Raw genomic sequence first — 18,248 nt, forward strand, 5'->3', positions numbered from 1 at the left:
AGTCTTATCTATAGAGGGAACCATAGGCACAGCAAGGACTATATGAGAGACAAGTATCATAGTCAGGTCCAGGCATAAGGTCAGGGCAGGTGGTAGAAAATTATTGTAGTCAAGTCCAGGCATAAGGTCAGAGGCAGGCAGCAAGCATCAAAGCCTAAGCACAGGGTCAGCAACAATAACCAAACAGACAACAAGTAGCAGGAGACAGGGACTAGAAAGCAAAACCTATAACCGGCTCTGATGGCTGGGAGAGGCAGGCGTATAAAAGCATAGCACAGGTGCACTCATACTGCTAGAAGATTATAACACCTATAGCATTGTTGAAATGACCAAGTTAAACAGACAGCAACAACTGTGGTGGAACGATCTTCCTGTACCCATAGGTTCAGAATTTACAAAGGCAAGGATTCTAAGTCCTTCCAATGCACCAGGTAATAAAGTTGGCCCCGAAAACACTTGGTTGTCCTTTGACAAGAACTGGAGAAGGTTTGGACAACTTTCTCTTACGAAATCTCATCCGGAATATCAGATGAGAAAAGAGCATTGTAAGGATCTGGGAAATCTAATAAAAGCAGGATGGTCCAGTTGGAAAGAGACTGGATTGAGCCTCATTGATTTTATAGGATACAATATATCTAGTTCCCAATTTGTCAGATAGTTGCCAGAATTTGATGCTCTTAGTTGAGAGCCAGATCCTATTGCCCACAATAAAACTGCATTTTCTGCTGTGAAGGCCAGAAAACATTTTAGACCAGGTAGCAGCTTGGAGAAACAATGTTTTAACAGCTTACCAGATAGCCTTTATATGTAAGGAATTATACCTACATTAGTAGGAGCAGATATGGAGACAGAGCAGGATTTGGGATGTAATTCATGCACACAGAAAAAGGGGAGGAGCACATAGAGACATGGGCATAATTTTTATATGTGAATTTGTCGCATGGCAAGAATTCCCCCCAATCATGGTCATTGTTGGAGAAATAATATCTCAGATATTGTTCGTGTACTTGGTTAACCTGCTCAGTCTGACGGTTAGACTGAGGATGGTAAACTGATGAGAAAAAGAGATCAATGCCAAGATTATAAGAAAATTCTTTCCAGGACCTGAAGACAAATTGTTAGCCTCTGTGAGCGACAATATTATCTGGAATGCCATAGAGTTTAATATTATTAACAAAGAGAGAGCCTAAGTCTTGGCTGTGGGTAACCCTACAAGAGGCATGCAATGCGCCATCTTGCTAAATCTATTACTACCCACATGTGGTGTAACCTTTAGATCTTTATCTCTACAATAAAATACATAGACAGTTGAGACTAGGGCTTACTCGGTATCAGTAAGGGATTTTATTGTCCGTTAGGCAGGGTTCTAGGATTTTTATTCTGAGCACAACCCTCACAGCCGAGGACAAAGTCCTTAATGTCCTTAGTCACAGGTGGGCCACATTAAGATAATAATCTTGTAGCTTCATAGATACAAGGTTGCCCTGAGCATTTGCTCTCGCGGGAAAGAGACAGAACAGTAGGTGAAGGGTGTCAGGAACAAAATGGAGTTGTGGCGGAGTGTCCCAAGGTGCCTGCTTTTGAGCGAATAATATTTGAATGGACAAATCTTGAGATACGTCTGCCAAGATCTGATGATGAGGAATGATGGGAACATAAGGAAACTCAAGGTGTTTAGGTAGGAAGCTATGAGACAAAGCCTCAGTATCACAAATAATGGCAGTAGTAGCCCCTTGCATGTTTAGCAGCATAGGGCTACTTATGTTGTTAAGACCAGTCTGTATAGAAAACTGTCAAAAAGGTATAAATCGTATACTTTTGCTACTCTAGTCTAGAGATTTCAGCTTCCCTGCAATTGTGTTTTAGCTGTTAACATGACTATGGTTTATCGTATCCCGTGTATCAGACAATGGCTATGACCACTGTCATACTGTTATCTATGAATCAAACTTTGACTGTGAATTGATCTCTAACTATTCATCGCTTAAACACTGGATTACACACTGGATTCTGGCCGATCCTGGGTTTTTAATTCTGACTGCTGCTTATTGTACCTATGAACTGATACCAGCTGTAAGTTAAAATGTTGTCTACTCCTTGCTCAAAGTTCAACTATTGCTGAGTCTTTTAAAGACTAGAGTGCTTGGCTCTTTACCCTGACCGATGCTTCGTCGTACCTGTGAGCTGGAGACCAGCTGTGAGTCTGACCACTGACTACTCGCTGCTTAGATTCTGGACAATGGTTGTGAGTTCACTATTGCTTGTTTTCTGTATATCCAACTCCGGTTTTGACCTTTGATCACCGCACCATACATATTAGGCCTGAGTCATTAAGGCACACATACTGAGCGCGTTATGCAGCGTTATGCAGTTGTTTACATCAACAAGCAACGGATCTCAGGATACGTGTGGTGATGACTATGGGTGTAGGTTCACACTGCTGTAGTAGACCAGACACTGCAGGATACGTACAATACGTATGTGGAATATGAAATCTCAAGTGAATACACAGAAAAAAATATATTAATCAATTAGTGTTACCGGTCAATATATAGTCATTTATGATTACAAATAGACATTTTCTATATATAAAAAAAAAATTATATATTTTTACGCTGAAAAACATCTATTAGGCTGTTCTTAATGTCGACTGTACATAAAATGCAATTTTACAGTTGCTCCTAATTGCAGACACATGTTACAGCATAAGATACTGACTCAGGACTTAGACTAGACCTTTAGCTGGTGCAAGAGATACGGCAAAAAAACATGAGACTTTCAGACACGCAGATATTCATTCCGACGTGGCTGCATTCGCTTTAGTTTGGCACGCCCACATTGTGCATTGAGTACAGGCACACTCCCCTTCCCTGCTCCGTTCACTTCCCGAAATCATAGACAGCCGTGACTGTCGTGTGTTGGCATACGCAGCGGACTTGCTTTCATTGACAGTGTCCTCGTTAGGGGCATGCGCAGAAGGGAATAGCAAGCAATATGCACACAAAAAAGATACGTGCCTTAATGACTCAGGCCCATTGTATGTCAACCGGAATCCAGCTGTGAACTTGACTGCCGTTTAAGTCCTCACCGGTCACGAGACTTCGACTGTAACCCTGTAACCCTGTTTACCCATCCCCTGTACGTCAAATTTGGGACTTGGGATTTAACTACTGTGCATAGTCTTGTGCATTTATTGCCTGCATGCCGGACTTTAGTTAAGAGTGGAGACGATGTTTCTCTGGTCTGCATTAACCCCACTTTAGCTTCTGACTACTGCTGCATAATTATTGGTGAACTGGATTCAGATTTATATATATATATTTATTTGGGAATATTTTTTTGGGGGGGGCCAAAAAATGTATTCACACTACTAAATATGAATGTACATGATTTTCCCTCGGACAGAGGTGTTTTACAAAAAGTTTGGTCAGTCAGACCAGTGGGAAGTGATTAGGTTAATCTCATCAGAGAGTCCGGATATGCTTTCAGGAAACTCACTTAGCATATTAATATCACAACGCTGCTTCCCTCTGATCACCCATGTTCCTTCCTACTTAGAGTAGGCTGTCCAGTTAAGGTCTTATACAAACAAGTAAAACACTAGCTTATAAGGATTATTTAATTAGCAAGGAGGTGTAAATCAGTGAAAATCAAATGCTAGTAGCCAGAGAAACCTTGAGGTAAACACAAAAGATACCCGCTACCTATGCATGTGTATAGAAAATATAAACTTGAAAACACATTTCATAATTGTTCATGTCCATGAGAATTCAGTGTGCCACTTTGTACTAAAGTGCAGAAAACGGATAAGGTGTGTGAATTATAAATAACCACTGTGCTGAGAAACCACAGTAGCCAGATATCTTTCGGAATAATATTTGCTAATGTTATAATTCCATCAAATTTGATATGTAAATGTGCAGGAGGATAGGGCCTATTTATCGAAGGGGGAATTATGTCTCTGTGATATGCCCGAGAAAAGTTATGGAATGAAAAATATTTGGGAATATTTTTGGGCAAACTATAATTGACACCCAGGGAACTATTCCTCCCCATATTAGCATATACACTGCCCCGCTACATGCCCTCCCAGTGAACCATGCTTAAATACTCTGTGTATGTGATGGCAAATTGCCAGCTCTTGGGATTCAATCTAATTGATGGACTGTCCATTTCAATCTGCCTTGTGCCAGGCATACAGATTATGACACTTACATGTACTGTAAGTGTTTATTCTCTGTAATTTCATCCCATTTGTTTTTATGACTGTATATCATTATTTTGTGATTTTCTGTTCTTTTTTCTTACAGCCAAACCCCCTGTTCCTTTTATTATTAAATCCAAAATGTAATAAATTTTGTCCTTTATGCTCTAACGAATCCATAAGGCTTTTATTAAGAATATTACTTGACCACGTTAATTGGTAATCCATTTGACTGACAAGGATCCTAGTATGTGCCAGAGGGTACATTTGTGTAAGAGTTTTGATGCGTTAAACCTTTGATACTATTGATTGCACTGTTAACCTGTATGTTACAAGGAGCATAGTGTGTGCCAGCAGGAACATTTGTGTAACAGTATCTCGGGGTCCTATTGCCCTAATTTAATAGATGGTGACAGATCATAGGTGTGTTTGGGTGTAAGAGAACTCTAAAATAGGAACCTCATGCAAAGGGATTGGAAATGTTAATTCCTTAAGCACCCAAGCGCTTGAAACAAACAATGAATATCCAATCATAAAGAAACTTGTAAGACCAAGCTAACGCGTTTCATTGCCACCAGACAACTTCATCGGTACGTAATAGTAAACTTATATACGTTGCTATTCTTTGTATTGAAATATTTTGTGGTCTGTGTAAACTGTGATTGGGGTGGCTAGTTCCTTCCAGGTAAGAGTATGAGCTAGCCGCAGAAAGACTATGAGCAATGGTCTCTCTTTACTGCTTCCTCTCCTTGAGACTTTCAATCCTTGTGGACAGTTGCATTAATGCTTCTAAGGACTCAGCAGGGGGATACTGCACCAGACAGTCATTAATCTGTTCAGACAATCTAAGATGGTACTGGCTATGTAAAGTCGGATCTTTCCAGTCACTAGCCCAGCGCCTAAATTCAATGCTATATTCTTCCAAAGAGCATTCCCCTAGCACATTGACCATAAGTGAGACTCAGCAGGAGTGACTTGTTTGGATCATTATAAAGCACCCCTAAAGCTTTAAGGAATGCATCCACACTGTACAGAGCAGTGTTCTGCGGTTCAAGTCCAAAGGCCAATGTATGTGGGTTACCCTGTAGTAAGAACTTTACAATCCCTACCCGTTGTTGTTCTGAGCCAGACTCCCAAGGTCTTTATATAAAATACAGTTTACAACTATCCTGGAAGTCTCTGAAGAGTTTACGGCCTCCAGAGAGGGTGGTCTGGAAAATTGGGAAACAGATTTGGGAAGACCAATAGATGAGGAGACATGGTCAATCATTAGGGAACTGGTTGTTAAACCCTCTTTTCAACTCTAGTAAAGGAACATATTGTACAAGATCTAGTACAGATATTGTCTAGTGCCTAATAGGCTTCATACAGTATTTGGATCATCCTCCCCTCTGTTGGAAAAACTGTGGTAATATTGGTTCCTTCCTACACATTAGGTGGTGTTGCCCCAAGTTAATGTTTTTTGGGACACATTTTCTCAACTTTTTACTAGATTTATGCAGAAGGAAGCTTGGTCTTACGTCTTAGGCCTCCCAGTAGAAGGTCCCAATATATCTGAAGATAAGCTTCACTCCCAGATCCTTAATGCAGCAAAATGTCTAATTGAAAATTGTTGGAACAATCACATATCCCACCTATACCTCACTAATTATTATTTTTTCTCTCTTGCGGATATTGCGCATGGTTTTGGATGCTGCCTAAAAGCTGATAAACACTCCATTGTAGGTTTTGGTACAAATGTATGTATTATCCAGGTATGTTTATATTTTATATTATTTTTGTGTTTGATCATTATTGGAAATAAAACTTTTTTTTTATATATATAAATGAATCACTTAATTAAAGCCTTACTTTTGATGTCAAAGGTAAAACAAGTAACACTGCTGGGGAGTTCTGGGGACAGGGAAAATATGCAGTATCTAATTGGTGGTGTACAATTGCCGAGCTATTCTATAACGTACCAGTTTGGCTATTAATAGGGAAACTCCATAGACAGAGCTTTTCAGTTTCATTTCAATGAATTTATTAGTGCACCTGTGAAATCAACATTGGGCCCATTCATTTTAATGCTTGTGTGACGGTCAGAAGCACAGAGTCCCGAAGTAGTCGAGGAACAGCTTTGGGGATGTATTAAGGACCCATTATACCACCACTTGATCTCTTGTCATCATGAGCCCTTCTCTGCTGTGCTGTTAAATGTCCATCTATGATTTTTAACCAGCTGTCACCAATGGTTCACCATGCCAACAAACCTTCTACTCTTTACCCCAATATCGGAATTCAACCAGGTCAACTTTTTCTAGAAATATTCTCTCTTGCCTTTTATTTTCCAGTTTCAGACAGGATCCTATTGGATTAAATATTTGACATAAGCAGAGGATGATGCAGAATTTGGCAGCACAGCAGATGCCGCCTAAGGGGCTATTTTCAATATGTAAACATGGGCCAGTCTCTCCTTCCTACCACATACAGAACGTGTAAAACTGCCACATAGGCCCTGAATTAGAGTGATAAAGTTGTAGGTGCAACAAGCAGGTGTGTATTGGGAGATGAGGACATTGCAATTGACCAGTAACTTTGTAATTGTAAGAAGATACAATGTATCTAGTGAAAGATGTAGGAGGCTATGTAATCGAAAAGTGAACAACTCCTTTGAGCATTCCATATGTGATGTCATAAGTAAATTGGACAGTCTAGATTGATCTTTATCTGCCATCAATAGTCTGTTTTTTACACCACAAATAAAAAATACTTCAGGAACTTTGAACAAAAGAAAACTGTTAAAGTAAATTAATTATTTTACTGCCACACTGACAGTGAATTTATATTGATTCCCCAACATAAGGACAGGGGGCGCTTCCATGGTGCAGACGTTTTGACTATTTACTTGGATAAAACGTTAAAATGCAAATGTGCGAGAAATCAATAAAAATAGAGTGTATCACAGCAGCAGCTTTCCATAGTGGGTGCTAATTGGTCAGGAACAGAAGGCTTCCATACTGTAGGGCTCCAGACATATTGAAAATAAAGGTTATAACTCACTTGGCATCCCAGGGCTGTATACTTACCATTGCTAACTGTTACAGTGTGTATGATGAATCTGTATGTGGTTACATTGTGTGTTCTGTATTATTACTATGTAGTTATATATGTTACTGCACAGTTCTAAAATGGTGCCAGGTGAATAGTCCCCCTAACATTTACCTTAAACAAACGTGAGGGCATAGAGGCCCTACCAACCAGTGGCACTCTGAGAAGTTGCACCAGACCAGTGTTTGGCCATATTGTGCTGCTCAGTCCAGGTCATGAAAATTCTAAAAATGTCTATACAGGGTTAAAAGAGGGAATGGCTGTAGGGACCTAACATTTAAAATAATTATGCCTTTTTGTTCAATCAAGGGGTAGCGTAGGTGTCTGATGATACTTGCAGACTAGGCGGAGGGTCCCTGTCAGCCCTGTTGGAGAATAGCAACAGTTGCAGCTTATTATTACTTCAGTGACTATACCAGAGGGACAGTAGGTGTCGCTACTACCAAAATTTTATAGGGAATGCTTATTTTTTACTTAATTCAACATGTTGTGAGTTCTCATGTAACATTCGCTAATAACGTTTTCCCACAATCTTTCTCTGCATGTTAATGCTTGTGCATAGAAACATGATCTGCAACAAACCCACACCTCTGTGGGAAGCACGCCGTTGTTAAAAAGGGGCATCTCCCAGACAACAGGGGTCTTCTTATGTGGGACAGTTCTGACTAGAAGTTATGATTCCTGTTGGGCAAGTTTGGATTCGATCATTGCAGTGGAATATCCAAATCTCTGTGGGCAGTGTTACTTTGTGTATCTGCCAAAAGCAGAAGGACATAGGACTTGGTCTGTACACCAGGATCTTTGCCAAGGGACATGGTGATTATATCCCCGTTAGGGTAAGATTAGTTGATTAGGCTGGTTGTATGGTGTGCCCCCTTGTGTCTGTTTCATATTACAGAGTGTGACTTTTGCCATAACAAAGCATAATTGCGCTTTGAATCCATCTTTCTTTGCCTAAGTGATTCCAAACCATCTAAGGGCACAAGGGCACTGGGTATGTCAGTTTGACACATAAGACAGTCTCAGGGCAAACCAGTGACTTGACAAGGTAAAAAAGGGCCATATTACTCCGGTTTCCTGACATATACATGGGGAAAACTTACTCCAGGCCAGGCACCAATGTGTCCAGTCATAGGACTTCGCACCCGTGTAGAGTGATCACACCAACTTCTCGCCCACTCTGTCTCTCTGTCCTGATTCTTCATTCAAAGATGTTGGGAGCCATGCACGATAGGGTGGAGGGGGAAAGCACTAATCTTGTACACAGTGTAGCAAACGAAGTCTGGTGGTGCTATATAAACAAAGAGTGATAATAATAATAATTATAATATATAGGTATCCTGCCTGTGCTGTAGAACAACATATGTATGTATGTAATGTTTAAATGTTAGGTCTCTGGTGGTCATACGTGGCAGTGCAACTTTCTTTGCATCTTTTAGTTAATATTGTTAGCTTGCGAGGTATCACAGGCACCTGCAATTACCCCTAAACAATGCAGCAAGCATACATAAACTCCTAATACCATACCTCCTAACTGTCCCTGATTTAAGCAGGACAGTCCAGATTTGAGGGGACTCTCCTGATTTCCCTCACATCAGGACTTTTATTTCATTTCCAGGACGGTTGGCAGATGTGCTTCATTGCCAGGTGCCCCTTCATTACTGAGTGTACCAACAGCAGGTGCATGCAGCATTGATAGGGTTTTTTTTAGGGGAAGGAAGCCGTAGGTGTTCCGGATGTATTGGACATGCCCCTAGATTGATGCATGCCCCAATCTGAAGTAGGCTCATCCCTTGTAATGTAGCAACACAGCTTCTCTTGCACACACTCGCGGTCCTGATTCCAAAAATCTATAAGTTGGGAGATATGCGGATACACTTTAATATTTATAGTGATCTTTTTTAAAAATGTGAATACAGCAGCTGCAGATAGTTACAATAAGTGGAGAAGGAGACGCAGTAACAGGTGTATTTGAAGCAATGGAAATGCTAAGTGTGAACATGTCCATTATTGCACAACTCAGCTGCATAATTTTGATAATATTATTAGCAGTATTAACTGTTGATTGTTCTGTTAATTTCCATATCCTGCATGCCTTTCCTTACCCTTCATCATAGCGCCACTGATTCCGCAGCGCTGTACAGAGAACTCATTCACATCAGTCCCTGCCCCATTGGAGCTTACAGTCTAAATTCCCTAACATACACACACACACACACACACACACACACACACACACACACACAGACAGATAGAGAGAGACTAGGGTCAATTGTGATAGCAGCCAATTAACCTACCAGTAAGGAAACTGGAGCACCTGGAGGAAACCCAAGCAAACACGGGGAGAACATACAAACTCCACAAAGATAAGGCCATGGTCACAATAACCTTCTGTTGTCATATCTTAACTTATCTAAAATAAAGACACATAGACTTATATAAGTGGCTAAATAGGTCACCATTTATTAATATTAACTAAAGCTGTGTACACACTGAAGAATTTTTCCAAACGATCTGTTATCTCAAACGATTATACCTACGACTGAAGGTCCGATCAGTCTGACGAATCATGCATATACACTGATACGATTTACCTTCAGATCTATATTCTTCATCTGGTCCTCTAGTCCGTAGAATGACAGCACAATATTTATTCATTCATTACTGTCACATTGTCATACTGATTAAACTCGCCTTGTTATAGCTATCCACATGTCCTAACTAATTTCGTTAACTTCTGTGACTCTGAAACAAAATATTCTGTCTCAGAACACACAAAAGATTTATTCCTTCTACAGAACTCTCTACATTTATTCACCGGGACATTCATCGCTAGCATCGGCTGAAAAGAGCCCGACTCTGTAACCTCTATGGAGATCGTGAGCATGATGAGTGTATACAAATGGTCGGTCATTGGTCAGAAAATACTAAATGGTACGACCAACCAAATGAAACGATGATCGGCACTTTGGGATGACTTTAGATCATCGTATACACACTCACACGATATCTGACTAAATGGTCGTATGTCGGGTGATTGGCAGGAAGATTGGGAACACCTCCAGTGTGTACCCAGCCTTAGTGCCGGAGAAAGTGCACTGTGGGACAGCTAGCCAACTGATTACCCAAACCAAGCGTGGATGGCGAACTGGCCCTAATCCCACTAAATAAAACACTGGGAACTAATCCCTTACTGCTTGGCTGGCGCTAATTCTCGGTCAGAGTGACTGCACTCCTTCTAGACTCACAATGATGTGCCTTTACAAAACAGGTCAAGGTATCCCCCACACTAAATGGACCAAGAATCCCAAAAGGGGCAGTGATCTGCGGCCAATCAGCGATAACGCCATATGTATCAGCCGCTGATCACAGTGCCATACTACTAGAGATGGTCACTGACCCCCGTGTTTTGGTTTTGTATTCGGTTTTGGATCTGGATTACCTTCGTGTTTTGGTTTTGGTTTTGCAAAACCGCCCTTGCGTGTTTTGGTTTTGGTTTTGGTTTTGTTTGGTTTTGTTTTGCTATTTTTGAAAAAAATACAATTTTTTGGGTCTAAAATAACCTAATTTAGTGCTCCACCAGTTTCTTAGATAAGTGAGGTAATTCTAAAGCTAATAAATTATGAAAAAACAGTTAAATCCCTGGTAGGCCGTCCTTAATGCGAACACTTGTCTGAAAATTATACAGTCAAACCTGGTTGTCAACCTCCTCCATCTTTGATTATTGGCAATGTAGCCATCATCTTTGGGTGTATATTAGACCCTACACTTGTTGTTGAATATTAAAAAAGCAGCCTGCACAGACTGTGGAGCTAGAAAGTAGAATTAAATGGACCACGGTACTTTGGTGGCTATCTAAGCCCCCGCCCTCCACTTGTAGTTGAATATAAAAAAAGCAGCCTGCACAGACTGTGGAGCTAGAAAGTAGAATTAAATGGACCACGGCACTTTGGTGGCTATCTAAGCCCCCCCCCCCCCTCCCCGTCCTCCATGTGTAGTTGAATATAAAAAAAGCAGCCTGCACAGACTGTGGAGCTAGAAAGTAGAATTAAATGGACCACGGTACTTTGGTGGCTATCTAAGCCCCCCCACCCACCCTCCAGTTGTAGTTGAATATAAAAAAAAAGCAGCCTGCATAGATTGTAGAACTAGAAATTTGAATATACAAAGAAATGGACAAAGGCAGTTTGGTATCTGTCTGCATCAGATCCCCTCTCCACTAGGAATAAAATAGAAAACTATTCAGCCGTTGTATAATCTAGAATATAAATAGAAATTGAGAAAGGCAATTTGGTATCTGTCTGCATCATAATCATCAACATCCTCATTAGCGCCCTCGTCACCTCCATAAATCTCCCCCTCATCCTCTTCTATTTCCAAAGTGGCATCCTCAATTTGTGTATCAGCGGCTACACTCGGGCTGTTCAGGTACACATCAGCAGAACTGCTGAAAGGGCCCTTCTTTATGGGTACACTAACAGAATGTTCACAATTAGACATACCACTGTTGGATGGACTCTCCACAGGGATCGGTGTCATTTCTGATTCAGAGCAAACATTATTCTCCAATGCCTTACTGTTATCTTGCAGCTCGGTTTTGACGCGTAACAGTAGTTGTGCACCACTTGTAGGGTCGGTAACATTTTTGGATCTGCCACTAATAGCCAGAGGTGAAGGCCTCATTCTCTCTTTGCCACTGCGTGTGTAGAATGGTATGTTGGCAAAAAAAAATTTATCGCCACTTAACTTTTGCTCAGTAACACTTTTTTTTCGCTTCAACACAGTAAATTTTTTTGGGGTTTTTGTTTTTTGCACTGATTTGGAAACACTCGGTTGTTTGACATCACCTTGGCCAGATGACGTACTGGGAACACTAACATCAGGACTGGTGACAGAACCTGGTTGCTCATTCTGATCATATGTGGACTGCTTTGAATCCATTTTGAGCGCAAAGCACTGGGGAGTGCTAAAAATTATTTGGTAGATACTGCTGACAGATATGACTTTTGACAGCCAGAAATATTTATGCACAATTAGGGAGGACACCCCAAAAGCACTGAGGAGTGCTAACAATTATTTGGTAGATACTGCTGACAGATATGACTTTTGACAGCCAGAAATATTTATGCACAATTAGGGAGGACACCCCAAAAGCACTGAGGAGTGCTAAAAATTATTTGGTAGATACTGCTGACAGATATGACTTTTGACAGCCAGAAATATTTATGCACAATTAGGGAGGACACCCCAAAAGCACTGGGGAGTGCTAAAAATTAATTGGTAGATACTGCTGACAGATATGACTTTGACAGCCAGAAATATTTATGCACAGTTATGGGGGACACCCCAAAAGCACTGAGGAGTGCCAAATATTACAAAAATAAAATAAACCTCTATCCTCCTCTCTTCTCTAGCGATTTTTGTTACAGCAATTGGAATAAGAATATTGTATTCTCTGTCCCTGCTCTAATCAGCCTGTGACTACACCCTGCTCTCTCCCTCTGTCAAATGGCGATGGATTGCTGTGGAGGCGTGTATTTATAATGTTGAAGTATCGCGAGAACCGAGCCACGAGATCCGACGACGTCACGATGACGTTCGGCCTCGATTTGGATTCGGAACGGGCGGGAGAGTACCGAGCTGCTTAGCTCGGTACTCGGATACCCAAAGTTCGGGTGGGTTCGGTTCTCGGGGAACCGGACCCGCCCATCTCTACTTACTACCAACTGTGCCTGCTCTGTGGCGATTGGAAAAAGATATGGTTAAAACACATTACGCAAAGCAGCAAGGTAGTTCGTCACCTGGGGTGGGTGTGTGGGGTCTTGTGCAGAAGAATAAGGCAGTATATATACGACCAGAGGGGACCTATATAGAAAATGTTCTGGATTAGTTTTCAGGGTCTTGAGAGAGAGAATATGAGGCCACAAATCTCCCACAAATCACATTCTTATCTTTCTTAATTAAGGGTCAGCAGTCTGCTTCACTCGCTACCAGAAAGGAACATGGTTCAGACTGGCTACAAAAATACATAGAAAAATTAAAGAAACAACAACCTAAAGAAAAGGTAAAAGACTTATCAATCATCTAAAATGAAAAAAATGCACTATTTATAATGCTAATTTATTTTAACCATTTAATTTCACTATATTACTTTACATGTTGTGTAATACATTGGAGGATAAGACACCTGTATATACAAGTGCTTCAGTCCCTACACAAGTCTCATCCTACCATTGAAGTTCTCACCTCAATCGCTTCCCCAGGGAGCGTTGCCTGAAAGTATAAACTCATTGTTCTTCTGAGGCTGCTTCCATGGCTCTTCGCACAGATCGTACATCTATGGTACTAACTCTAACCTCACACAACCTATACTGTTTTTCAGACTCTTCACAGGGCTCAAAATTCTAAAAATAAAAAAAGCGCAGCAGGTTAATAAAAGCCGCTAAATGTTCTTATGTTTCATACTATTAATAAAAGGAAGTGTTTAAATCAACATAAATAAGACAGTAAGGATTTAAACGCATCTGATCTATATAAAAAAGGGTCATTGACTGATTTTCTAGCACTTCAGCCTGTTCCTATCAGTTGTGTTTTTAACCTCACACCCGTTATCTGTAACAATGGAAACAGGGGCACCCCATCCCTTTGTGCCGTCTGAGGTCACCCGCTCCCCTTCCTGTAAGCAGTGTATTGCTGCTACGGTGACAGACAGCGGTATTAGAGAAGCCACCACTATGTTAATGCTGCCTGGTGCCGTTTCACCAAACACTGACTGCAGGAAGGAGAGTGGGTGACCTTGTGTCATGTATCTTCCTGCAATCATTTGTTGCTGGTGTGATGGGGAGAGGGTAGAAGCAGGCCGGGGGCTACCTTATGGAAGGAACAGCCTTAAGTCAGACTCTAAAGATGATTTTCTGCCTATACATTCTGATATTGTACTGTCACAGACTGTTATATTTTTCTTTCTGATCTCTGTTTTGCTTTTACAGCATACACAGGACAAATGTTTTCGTAACTGTTAGTAAATTTACAGACGGTTGGCAGCTAGGGCCATGTACAGCCCTCCAAAGCATTTTTGTGACCATTGGCTTCCCCGATCTTCTCACACTTTGTCATTTCTTAAACAATATTTAGCCAGCAAACATACGGTTTCACCAGTAATGAGGCTGGCTTCATGGAAATAGGATAGCAGTGTTTTATTATTTATTATTACATTGCCTTCTGATAACAAAATAGACATTTGAGGTAGTATTGCTTGTTTCTTGTGTAATTTTTTTTTGTTACACAGTTTGCCTCTAGAACCCCTCTCCAAAAGACCGTCAGTTTAAACTCTGTGCCATAGGAGTTGGGAGCATCTGAACAGGGCTCTCTATGGCAGCCATCTTAATATATTTAGTTTTAACTTTTTGTTTTCATTTTATTTTCGCTGCTATTGCAGCGTTCACTGTCCTCCTTAAGGGGGTTGTGTTGTGTTTTGTGTGGAGCCGCGTCCCGCATGACACCTCGCCCTATGTTGTCATCGGGGAGTGCTTCGGAGGGCATTCCTCTTCACTGCCATTGATGGAATTGATGGAGGGTCCTGATTCAAGATGGCGGCCGTGCTCTAGAAGCCTGACACAGACATGTACCTGGTATTCCTCCACTCCCTGAAGGAAGGACGAGCTTCATCGATACTTCAGGCTCCCTAGCAGCTGAGAAAAAACATAAGTCCTCACTAGGGACAGAGTGGCAGCTTTGGGGGAGGGATTACCCCAGTTCCTGTCACCTCAGCCTTGGGGGCTTTACCTCACAGAGAAAAACCTGCCAAAATCTGTCAGCTTTCCAAGCACCACTTAGCGACTCTTCTCCTATTTTCCTCTTTCTGGACATGTTCTTTGAGATTTATACAATTATGGGAAATTGTGCTTGTGTGCTGTGTATCTTCACTATTCTTTATAACCTATAATAATGTTGTCTACATTCATCTGTTCTCACATTCTCTTCCCGTCAGATTTTATGCTCAGTTAAAGTGATTATCTGTCACTGTTTGTGCTTTACATAGGTCCACTGCCTATTTCTCTCTTTAGTAGACCTTCTCTTATAAGTTTGTTCAATACAGCTGTCCCTCTCCTGGTTTCCTATCTGTCGTGTTGAAGAAGGAAAGTTGTTTCAAGGCAAAGTCTGTTTATATCTTACCTGTTCCAGATGTCGAGCTAAGCTGGCAAGCCAGATGCCCGATGTGCAGCTTGTAAGGTGGAGGTCCATGGCATGCGCATGTCTGGGGGGGGAGGTGGTGCAGCCGAAATGGCAGAACCAGCCTGGGTAAAGTCATTGGCTCTGTGCATTGTAGAGCTAACTCAGGAAGTAAGGTCTCTTGTTAGAATGTTGGGGAGCTGCAGGTGGAACCACTTTGGGCTAGGAGTTTGGAGAAATCTGTACAGGGGCTAGCACCATTTCACTAGAGAGATTATTAGAAACCTCTTCAGCTCAGAAACCACATAAATGCCATAATCTGATCCAGATTCAGTCCTATGAGGACTCTGAATCGGATGGTTCCTTACAGAAGGGACCGCGCTTCTGGGGCATTGAGATTTCAAAGACTCTGCAGGTTTTGAGGAGGAGTCTTACAGGAGATAGGAAATTGAGGACCTTTCTGTACAGGGGGTCCTTAACATGCAGGACAGGGTCAGGAATTTCCTTACTCAAAAGGAAAAATAAATATATAGTTGTTTCCATTTTCTCGTCTGTTAACAGAGCTTCATAGTGAGGTCTGTGCAAAACGTGATTGAAAATTTCAGACTCAGCGCAGATTCCAATTCATGTATCTGTTTCCTTGTGAGGATAATGCCCCAGTTGCCAGCCTTTCTAGGTCTACCATGATTCCCATTTCAAACACTGCCTCTATGAAGGACAGCACAGATATGAAGTGTGAGCTGATTTTAAAATCTATGTTTGTGGAAGCAGGAGCAGCCCATAGACTGAGTTTGACCTCAACATGGGTGATCAAAGCGTTTAAAAAATGGTCTGATCAGGTTACTGAAGACTTACAAACAGGTAAGCCGAGGTCTGAGTTATTGCCCTTAAGTGACCATATTAGAGAATAGAGTATCTGGGTGAGGCCACTCTGGATGCAGGACAGAAGCAACCCAGAATCTCAGCTTTCTGCTTCAGAGGTCATCGTTAGATTCTGGAATGTGGACACAGAGTCCAAAAAAATCTCTGTCTTTTTAAGAGAGGTTTTGTTTGGCCCGAACTGGATAAAATCTTCAGCCAGACCACAGGCAGTAAGAGTCCCTTCCTCCTGAGGAAGCCAAACAACCCAAGATTTTGTTCCACCTAAGGTCTAATCCTTTGTCTCACGAGGAGGACACCAAGGGGGTAATGGTCAGGTAAGTGACCAACCATTAGACTCTCATATAAGCAGACCGCATGATGGGTTCCCTGCCCACCCAGCAATGTCTGTCGTGGGAGCTCACATTTTCATTTTCCGTAATCTTCTCTTTAGACACGTGTGTGAGAGATATCATAATATCATAGAGAGAGGTTACACTATGGACCTACATGGGCCTTCACCCAACCAATTTGTTTCTACTAGTCTTCCAAAGGATTGGCTCTTATAGAGGCAATTCAGTCCCTATTCAAATCTCTTTTCATCCAGAAGCCGAATTTGACCCATCTTGCGCCTGAGATCCCAAAAACACACAGCTTCAAGATGGAGTTGTTAATGTTGCTGATAAGTTGCATAGAATAAGATACATTTTTAGATTCCATGGATGTAAAGGATGCATACCTTTACATTCCATTTCGGGAGAGACATCAGTCTCTGCTCATATTCATAGAGAAAGATCTCCACTTCCAATACAGGGCCCTTCCCTTCAGTCAGGCCATGGCTTTCAGAGTATTACAAAAATCATGGCGGCTATGGCCGCTCTCTTAAGAACAAAGCTAAACATGGTGGAAACCTATCTAGACAACTTTCTTGTAAAAGTCAGCTTTTCATCCCTTCTTCAGATCCACATATGGATAACAGCCCAAAATCTAGAGGTCAATGGGTGGACCATAAATTATAAAATTGAAATTTGGTACCATCCAAACGCATGATAATTTTTCTTCGACACCGGACTGCAGAGAGTTTTCTTGCCACAGGAAAAGATCCTAAAGCTGGTGAGGTTTCTCAACCTCACCATGCTGTTAGGGAAAATGTTATGCACTTTTGCCGCTGTGCAGTTGCAGGCTTTCACTCCCAGACTTTTCAACAAAAAATTCTAGCCAGGTCCAGATCCAATCTACAACTAGCCTCTCATTTAACCAAGCTGTCATCTCTAAGATGCCAGTTTCAATTGTGGGGGCTGAAGGTGGACAATCTCACCAAATGATGTACCTTCACCATCTGATACTGGACCACAGTGACTACAGATGCCAGCAGGATTATTCCAGCTGATGCAGAAGGAATACTCCAGGATTATGAGATGGGTGTAATGATATGTCCCAATTATATCGGCAGTATTCTTCCTGGGGATGGAGAATTGGGAGGCAGAGTTCCTGAGAAGGAGTGCCATTTATTCCTGTGAATGGTCTCTCCACCCAGAGGTCTTTTGTCACACCATGGAAAGGTGGGGTCAGCCAGAGGTAATAAGATGGTCTCTTGGCTAAACCGCATAGTGAATCGGTTTTGCTCAGGAACCAGGGATCCTTGATGGACGTCATGACAGTTTTATGGAATTATCGGTTGATATACCTGTTTTCACAGATAGCTATGCTTGCCTGTGTACTAAACAAGGCCAAAAGAGAAAGCACCCCAGTAATCCTGGAAGCTACAGATTGGTTAAAAAAGCTTCTGATACGTTGACACTCTAAGGATGTCAGCAGGGCCAGCATGGAAACTTTTTTTAAGGAACATTCTACTAAGTCAGAGTCCCATTTCAGCACCAAGATTTAGCTTGGCAGACTTTAATGACATGGCTGTTGAAGCCAT

General features: G+C 41.6%; 1 protein-coding gene across 4 annotated transcripts in view; it reads left to right on the plus strand.

Annotated features, from left to right (window-relative positions):
* The window catches only part of LOC142153288 (serine protease FAM111A-like), a 34,669-nt gene that overhangs the window by 10,257 nt on the left and 6,164 nt on the right, over positions 1-18,248 (plus strand). For 3 of the 4 annotated variants that reach the window (XM_075210740.1, XM_075210741.1, XM_075210742.1), the window contains one exon: positions 13,260-13,358. In XM_075210740.1, the coding sequence (XP_075066841.1) occupies positions 13,260-13,358 (99 nt within the window). Of the gene's footprint in view, positions 1-5,908; positions 5,959-13,259; positions 13,359-18,248 lie in introns of all 4 variants that reach the window. The other variant, XM_075210744.1, reaches the window with a different exon arrangement.

The sequence above is a fragment of the Mixophyes fleayi genome, chromosome 4 (assembly GCF_038048845.1).
Source record: "Mixophyes fleayi isolate aMixFle1 chromosome 4, aMixFle1.hap1, whole genome shotgun sequence".
Lineage (NCBI taxonomy): Eukaryota > Metazoa > Chordata > Amphibia > Anura > Limnodynastidae > Mixophyes > Mixophyes fleayi.